This window comes from Heteronotia binoei, chromosome 3, assembly GCF_032191835.1.
Source record: "Heteronotia binoei isolate CCM8104 ecotype False Entrance Well chromosome 3, APGP_CSIRO_Hbin_v1, whole genome shotgun sequence".
NCBI classification, from domain to species: domain Eukaryota; kingdom Metazoa; phylum Chordata; class Lepidosauria; order Squamata; family Gekkonidae; genus Heteronotia; species Heteronotia binoei.
Genome location: NC_083225.1, coordinates 39,912,452 through 39,921,606, shown reverse-complemented (window position 1 = coordinate 39,921,606; position 9,155 = coordinate 39,912,452). Strand labels below are relative to the sequence as shown.

Genomic DNA, 9,155 nt, shown 5'->3' with positions numbered 1-9,155 from the left:
TCTTTTTACAACCTGGAGTTATCTGATTCAAACACAGCAAATTAAATGTCTATAGTTGCTGTCAAGTACAACAGGTGAACTGATTTATAGTATCATTGGTAATTTTTAAAAAGGTGCATGAACACTGTATATTGTGAGGAGATATTTTAAAAAAGCAGTTCTTCAAAACACAAAAAGAGGCATCACGTCTGTACCGGGTCTTACTGCAATACTTCTTTCTGGAACCAAACATCTGCGCCACAATTCTTGCACTACGAAGATGTTGCATTTAAATCCTATTTATACTCACCATTTACAAGACACTGGCACCCTTAATATTGCACAGTGGTACTGTGTGAATTATTCAGCCTTGGAAGTTTTTTACTTATCAGAAATACAGCAACTTGCGCCAAGGAAAATAGGCAAAAGTTTGGTTATCATTACCTGTAATTTTCAAAGATGAACGAGCAAGCTACACACATGGTTGGTAGTTTTAATTTTCAGAAGCAAAATCTATAGAAACATTGAGAAGAAAGTAACTACTTTTGAGACTGCTCTTTATGCACATTTTATGAGGAAGGTTGTTAATACAATACATACAAAGTACATTTTTATTTAAAAAATCAGCAGTCTGATCATTCTTCCTGTTGCGGGGCTGGTTTTTCTTCTTTCAAAGAAGAAAGGGTATTTGCTCTCCAGGAAAATACCAAATATGAAGTTACTACAAAAAACTGTACCATATTTCCGGTGCAAACTTTTGAGGCAAGGAAATGTCTTTTGGCATTTGGCACTCCAAGGACAATATTTTAATACTGGCACAAGCGTAAAAAAAAAAAAACACACCAAAAGACAAAATACAAGACGTGTAACTGTCACCTGGCCGATCATAGTAAACAATCCTGCTGAGGCAATATTACAAAAAGCTGCTCCGAAACATCTTTTTAAAAAATGAATTTGTGTTTTACTAAACTTTAAAAGGAGAAAATAAAATCCAAAATGTCCTCTAGAAAAGCAGCAACTGCTGGAATGAACAACTTGTTGAGTTGTCAATAAACGTGTGACTCTTCGTGACTAAGAACCCGGATGCGTGAGGCTGGGCTGGTGGCACTTCGGATTACCTCCATCCACCTAAGTAATGGAAAAACAAAGACACAGGCTGCAATGAACATCTGAATACTTAAAAGATTCCAATTTTCTGGTGTAAACAGAATGATATGAACTGGAGTCTGCAAAATAAGTCTTATTGTTGTGAGTTCCGTTTAATGGAATTAATGAGCTCCTTCATTAATCAAAATGCATGCGTAAGATGTTTAGCTAGCTCCTTAAAGCAGCTCTCATGTATGTTCACCACTTTTACAACATCCAATGGCAATGTTTTTATCAGCAAAGGCTCATATATGTGCAATGCCATTGCCAGAACTTTTTGATAATCTCTAACAGTGTTTTTTCAATGGAACCCATTCATATATTCAGCTGTAAGTCTTCAATTACTAAGTCACCAAGTAACTTCAATGCACATTTAAACTGGTGCTGTTGTGTTTTTGGACTCATCTACTCTTTTAACAAAGCCATGGGCTACATCTATGAAGACGTAATCACACATACAGGAAAAACTAGCATGAGGAGGCTAGGTTTAGATATTTGTTCTTGCTGTTAGTTTAAATGTCCTGAATTGTCCATAATATTTAAATAGAGTATTACCATAGCACAAGAGAAGTGACAATTCCATTTAAATATTACAGGCAGGACATTTAAATATTATAGCCAGCTGGGATGGGGTTCTCATTTTTATTTATTTATTTATTTATTTATATTAAGATTTATACCCCGCCCTTCTCACCTAAGTGTCTCAGGGCGGCTTACAACATAATAATCAAGGACAGATGTCCTTTTTTTGTCAAAAAAAGATGACCTATGTGATATAAAACTACAACATCCAGCCTAACAGTCTTTTTTAGAACTAATTATATTTGGCTTATGTAAAGATATAAGCTACTACTAAATTGGATCTAGTTGCATGAAGTAAGCAGCCCCGTGGCGCAAAGTGGTAAAGCAGCAGTACTGCAGTACTGTGGTCTGAAGTGAACTCTCTGCTCATGACCTGAGTTTGATTCCGGCGGAAGCTGGATTCAGGTAGCCAGCCCAAGGTTGACTCAGCCTTCCACCCTTCCGAGGTCGGTAAAATGAGTACCCAGCTTGCTGGGGGGAAAGTGTAAAAGACTGGGGAAGGCAATGGCAAACCACCCTGTAAAAAGTCTGCCGTGAAAATGTTGTGAAAGCAACGTCACCCCCGAGTCAGAAACGACTGGTGCTTGCACAGGGGACCTTTCCTTTTCTTTCCTGTATGAAGTAACTAAAATATTGCTGTTAATCTGTTAGAGAAATCTAACAAGATATTCAATATTCCATATATATTTATCTTATTAAAATCCTACCTTGTTACATTTCATATGGTTTTACAATTATAGTTTAAAATAATACTTCAAAGTTATCTAAGAACAGATATGGCTTAGTTTAGAAGAATGCAGTATGACTGCTAAGTTATTTTATATTTAAAGATTCTAGAATTTTTAGTTTCTATCTAATGTAGTCTATTAAATAAACGGGTACAGTGTATGGAAATAGAATCAAATGTCTTCCTATTTTCATTGCAGCTACATTATAAGAATACAAAAAAAGTAAAGATTGGAAATATTTTTGAACAAGCTTATATCTGATGTATATGTTTTATGCATTATATATTATCTATACCCTTGAAAGTCCTTGACACCTGTAAAAATTGAAAATCTTTTTCAATTCCTCATTTCCTTTCCTTGTTCTGTGCCCATTATCTTTTGGGAAAAAATATAGAAAAAAAGTTTAGTTTATAACAACAAAACAAAAATTCAACAGCAGTAAGTTAAACATGCTAGTATAATTGAGACATGTGCCAATGCTTTTTATAGAGATTATACCACTTGTATTCACTTAGCAATAAATAAATGCAAATCATACGATAGTTCTGTGGGCACTGTTCACTTTGCGATGCCCCCTACTCCATATATTTTTTTAAAAGGCAGCCATCTATTTAGGAAGTTCATTAGAGTAAGATACTTTAAGTTGTGAAGGTATCTAAAATTAAAAGCTTCCGCACCTTCTCATACCAGTTCTCAATGGGAGGTATTTTTTCTCCAGTATGAAGGTATCAGAAATTTTGCTATCAGTAGCAGTATCAGAAGTAGTCCTCTTTAAGATAGAGGGGTTTTGTGTATCAAATGTTTCTAACAATACAACTTAGTTTTATGTGACTATTTCTCAAGAACTGGTCCCAAAATAAACTGATTTTGGGGCATGTCCTCTATTGCTGCAGAAAATTAGCTGGGTTGCCACATCCTTTCCAGCATAAACCTGAGTGCCAAGGCATGAGACAATAAATATGAGAAGGCATGCTATACCAGTGGTTCATAATTTTATAAACTAGTTCTTTAATGTTAGTAGAAGCTGTCTAGTTGTCCTCAGAGATAAGATATTAGATGTGTTTTCTCTCTATCACTTCTTAGTATATGAGGGAACCAAAAGAGTGTTATCTGTAAAAGTTTGGTATAGAATTGAAACAATACCTTTACAGTAAATTTGCCAATTTACCATCAATGTCTGTAATTTTCTCAAATATATTTTATATTTGTTGCTGGTGTCTGGAACAAATGACTGTAACCAATAAATTTTACTTTCTCCCATAATGTCTTGCAGTAATAATGATTTTTTTAATGTACCTTTTTTCAGAAGAGTCTTTTAATCTCTAGTTGTCCCTTTCGCCCCCTTTTTTACATCTTATCCATGTGGGAAGAAGGCTTGCCCTGTTATTGTGAAAGCCAGGGAAATTTGTGGAACCAGGACTTTCCTTCTGTTATCCCAAATTTGCAGTGTAGTAGTAAGGAAGGGGTTCTGATTTATTCCTTTTGGTCTTACTGAGGCTGTTTGCCACACAAAGTCTTCTGGGGCACTTCAGGGCTATAGCTCTGTTCTATCTGAAGCCATGGTGAACTAATGTTGGGTCCTTAATAGTGTAATTTATTTTATATTTGGACTACTTCATAATAAAGATTAAGACATGTAACCTTCCTTTGTTTACTGGCAGCATGGGAGTCTGAGAAGGGATTCCAGCTTTCTTATTATTCTAAATAAATCTATGTAACAACTGTTGCCATAAATTCAACTGTTTTCTTGAAATAAATGTAGGGAGTGTTAGAAATAAGAGTTTAGGGAAAATTTATCATTTTAATTAGATGAATTCACATAATTAATGTTAATGTTAACGATTAAGTGTTGTCCAGTCAGCCATCGTTTTAAGTTTTTTTAATGAGACTATCACAGTTTATCTGGTTAAGATACTATACTTTTGGGAAAAATTAACTTCTAGATATTTCCAGGATAAGGGGTTCTATTTAAATTGGTATTGTGTTTTAATATAATGTTCCGTTTACTGTGCTGCCTTCAGTGTTATTAATTCTGATTTGACGTAGTTTATTCAGAAACCAGATCATTCCCCATACGTTTGTGTAAAGCTTTTCATTATAATTGGAATAGTACCTGTGCAATGGGATATTATAAAGGATTATATATCAAAAAAGAGACTAATTGTGTGATGCATTTTTTTGATTTTTATGCTAATAACATCAACAGTAGAATTTATGGCTTCTGCTAGTGATTCTATTCTGTTGAGAGCCCTGTGGTGCAGAGTGGTAAAGCTGCAGTACTGCAGTCAAACTCTCTGAACATGACTTGAGTTCAATCCCGGCAGAAGCTGAGTTCAGGTAGCCAGCTCAAGGTTGACTCAGCCTTCCATCCTTCCGAGGTTGGTAAAATAAGTACTTAGCTTGTAGGGGAGAACGTGTAGATGACTGGGGAAGGCAATGGCAAACCACCCCGTAAAAAAAAAAGTCTGCCGTGAAAATATCATGATGCGACATCACTCCAGAGTCAGAAATAACTGGTGCTTGCACAGGGGACTACCTTTTTTTTTAGTGGTTCTATTGATAGAGCAAATAGTTAAGGAGATAGAGGGCAGTCTTTTCAAGTTCCTCTCTATATTTCTGTTTCTCTAGATCTGAAATTATTTGCTTTAATTTGAGCAGTTGGTGGAACTGTATATAGCAGAGATTGCTTGGAGAAAGTTCTCCCCAAAACCCATATGAGATAAATAAGAATGTAAGAAGATTCCCTCCAAACAATAAAATGCTTTCTCTGCATCTAAGGAGAGGAGAACTGCCTCCTTGTCGCCTATTTGGAAGTGGTTTAAAATATTTAGAGTTCTATGTGCATTATGAGTTATTTGACATTTTGGAATGAAACTGGTTTGGTCTTCCTTGATTATAAGAGTGAATGAATTTGTGCAGACTGGCTGCTAAGAGAGCAGTGAATACTTTTTGGATCTTGAAAGGAGATCAGATAGTAAGAAGATGCTTAAGTTGAATTTCTTCCTTCTTTTGGCAGAACAATTCTGCTTCCTTTTCATGTTTGTGGGTTACATTTTTCATGATTTTGTAGTTGCTAAAGGTTTACTTAATCTTTAATTTTTAAAAATAGAACTCAGCTGTAAAATCATCTTTTCCAGGATTTTTTTTTTTTACATTTGAGACTTTTTAATGTGATTTTAATCTCCTTTTCATGGATTAGAGCATCTAAATATTCCTTATGCTTTATTTTTAGTTTATGATTAGCATGCTTCAAGAACTGTTTGATATCTATTTATTTGAGTTGTAATCTGCAAAAGCACTGGCTGTTTCTTTATCACTAAATTCTAAAGGGCATTACAATCTTTGATCTTTGCAATTAAGTTAATTTCTTTTGTTTGGACTACCTTTTAACAATTTGCTGGCTCTTGACCCTTTTCTCCAATAGCTTTGCTTTAGAGTAATGATTTCTGTATTTTCCAGAGTGTTTTTACTCCTGGTTTGCTTATGCTTAAATTCTAGAACTTTGATGTTATAGATTAGTTCATTTCTTTCCTTTTCTCTCTGATTTTTTGCAGCACAATGCTACTGAGATAAGTTTTCCTTGAAGGACTGATTTAAATGCATTCCAAACTGTTGAGGGAATCACTCCACATTCCTCATTATAAGTGGAATATTCTGTGATTTCTAAACGAATATTGTGAACTATTTGGGAGGCTGAAAAGAAGGGTGTAAGGATCAGATCTGTTCTGGTGGGGATATTATGTACTAGAGGATAAAACATATAGTCTTGCATTTATTGCTTTTAATAATTCCTCATTTTATTGCAGACACTGGATCTCTGTTGAGTAAGTGCCATCTCCATTGCTGTGTCTGCTCCAGTGTTCCCTTCTAAACTGAAGTCTTGTGAACAAAAATTCTACTTTGTAAGCTACTGGCATTAAAGTTGTGAGTGAGTGATTTGGCTACTGCCTAAAGTAATTTGCTCCGGGGCCATCCTTCCTGAGCTAAGACAAAAATGTGTGAGCCAGAGGCTTAAAAAACTGTGAACTATCTCACACTAACTCAGCTTAGAGGGAACACTGGTTGAAACATCTTTTAAACTTCCCTTTATTTAACTAAGCTGGGAGGCAATAAGTTCCATAAGAGATTCCAATTTAGAAAACAGATTTTTGTTGCTGTCAAGAGGGTTGGAATAGCCTGGAAGCTCTTTAGCATTTTGGAGTTGCTCTGAACCTCATGTTTGCCCTTTAGCTCCTCCTCCTGCTTGCTCTTCAAAGGTTCTGTTACTCAGGAAGAATCTTTCCGGCTTGCATTGATTTCAGAGCCTGCTTGGGCTTTACTCCCTCCTTTTTTGCCCATTCTCACCTAATTTACTTGTGTGGATAAGGCTGTATATCGCAGCAGCATCCTGTCGGATGGAAGTTGTTGCAGTTTGATGCACCCTTTCCAGTTTAACTGTTTGCCAGAGCTCAGGCTGACTCTTGCTCATGTCTAGGTGTGACTGTTTGGAATTCACTATTCACTAGCTAATTTCAGAATTCAGTAGTGCTGATGAACAGGAATAAAGCATACCGTTCGAACGTGTATTCACTTTCTGCCCTGAAATAGTACACGTGGGATTTGAAGTGTAGCTTAAAGACATAGTCTTTATGGATGTTCTCAGATTCAGAAGGAATGGTAAGAGAATAACCCAGCAGAGGAAGGCTAGCTAAAGGATGATTGTCCTAAAAAATAAAAGATGAAAGTGCTATTAGAACATTCTATGTAATATCCTTTGTGCCACAAATTAACGAAGTTTCACACAGGTAAAAATGCAGGTCTTTAATGACTTGATCAAAACTGCATAAATTTATGTACAAATTCAAATATAATTTCCAAAGGAAAAAAGCACCGTGTCCAGATGATATACATCCATGTCACAACAGATACCACCTTGGAAGAGAAAGAAGTAGGAACGCCTCTTCTAAAATTACACCTGCCAGTTTTTGTCCTTACATTTTTAAAAACTGTGCTGATTTACGGCATAAAATTAAACACTGGACAGGCTTCTTTATTCTGATGCAGAAAGCTGTGCACCAATCATGCTCCCCATTCTCAGTGAGCTCTTTTAACTTTAGAAAGACATTTACCATCAAGTCCTGGTGAACTCTCCAGTGGGGTGGAACCCAGACATTGGGGTACAAGGATTCAGTGGAAGAGCTTTATTTCTCTCATCCTTTCACATCATACTGCCAGGTGAGGGGGTTTCATTGCAGAGGCAAGCTCCCTCAAGTGAGTTGGATGGCAGAGTGGAGAATCTGAACCCCAGTCTTTGGACTCAAGCCACTACCCAACATGGCTGCCTTGAACTTACTGTAGCACTTAAACTTCCCCACCTAATCGATCAAGTACCTTTAGGAAAACTTCCAGAACAGCCTGTCAAGTGTTAATTTTTTCCCCTCTCCACATGGTCAAAAGAGCCTACATGAATATGGAAGTATTATTCTCCAGCCTCAGCCAATCAGTTACCTGATGGGATTTGTAGAAAAACATGCAGAAGTTGGTGAATACCACCCAGAGCTTCTGCCATCCATTGCTGTTCTTGAATTTTCTCAAAAGGTTTCCAGAGAGTTGATTCTGAAAGTGAGAGAGAGAATACAACAAGACTAAGCAAATTCACACACAGACAGTAACAGGTGGAAAGAAAAAAGGCAAGCCTCAAATAAAACGCTTCTGCTTCTACTGTATTAACTTTTTTTTGCGTCTTTTGGTTGTTGTGATATTGTATTCTTAGATTCCTCCTCAGCCTTTAAATGAGGCTTGCCTTTACACTGGCTTTCTTAGAAAAGAAATGATCTGCCGTTACCTCAGATGAAGAAGTACCAATATATATAAAGGGGGGGGGAGGGCAGAGAATACCAGCTTAATATTACCCTGAACCTAGCACGCTAATGATATCATTGGTGACTGTAACAGTTTTCTACACAAATAGTTTCAATTCTGCACAGAAAAGCAACTTTTAAAACTACTACTAAATGTAGCATCATCCCTTAAATAACTTAAAAGCCCCAAACGTAATGCACAGAAGAGGCTGAACATCTAAAGACAGGTGTCTTCTATCCACGGATCAGGAATAGTGACTCATTCTCTCATCAGCTAATGGGATAGAAGCCCCTGCCTTGAATAAAGCGCTGCACTTTCTCTCTGTTAAGAAATGAAGGAAGCAGCCGCTAATCTTTCTTTGCCTCCGGATTAAACATGGCAGTGATGTCCAGTGCTGAAACACACAAGTTTTCTAATAAACTTTGGTGGAGGCATTTAAATTGGTACATGCAGAAATCCCTTCTCTGTCTCTCCTCTCTTAAAGGAGAGCCTTATCCATCCAGCTACTAGCATTTACTATCTCCTTATTCGATTATGTTATTTATAGCCCGCCTTTCTCCTTGAGACTCAAGGTGGATCACTGGTGCATGTGATTTAGCAATTCAAGAAGCAGCCTACAGTCAAAGAAACCAAACTGCTTCAAAATGCAAAGGGAGAGCACATTACATTTCCCCTCTGTTATCAGAAACAGCGATAGATTTCTTTTTTAATTGAGTCATCTTTTAAAAAAAAAATCCGAAAGAGCGTGTGTGTGTACTCCCTTTAGTTTCTACTTTCTTGCTTTGGTTACCTCATCACTCTGAAGGATATCATAAAAGGACAGGCTTTGCATTCGGTACCAGCAGACAAATGAAATGGAAACAGGCCGCTGATCACTGA

The 9,155-nt window shown here is 36.7% G+C and overlaps 1 protein-coding gene across 5 annotated transcripts in view; it reads right to left on the bottom strand.

The window, feature by feature from the left end:
* Positions 1-458: 458 nt before the first annotated feature.
* FARP1 (FERM, ARH/RhoGEF and pleckstrin domain protein 1) overlaps positions 459-9,155 on the bottom strand; it is a 249,404-nt gene continuing 240,707 nt past the window's right edge. For all 5 annotated transcript variants that reach the window (XM_060233637.1, XM_060233639.1, XM_060233638.1 and 2 more), the window contains exons 25-27: positions 7,923-8,030; positions 6,987-7,138; positions 459-1,107 (exon numbers count right to left, since the gene is read on the bottom strand). In XM_060233637.1, coding sequence (XP_060089620.1) covers positions 1,026-1,107; positions 6,987-7,138; positions 7,923-8,030 — 342 coding nt within the window. In that variant the 3' untranslated portion in view covers positions 459-1,025. The remainder of the gene's footprint in view (positions 1,108-6,986; positions 7,139-7,922; positions 8,031-9,155) is intronic.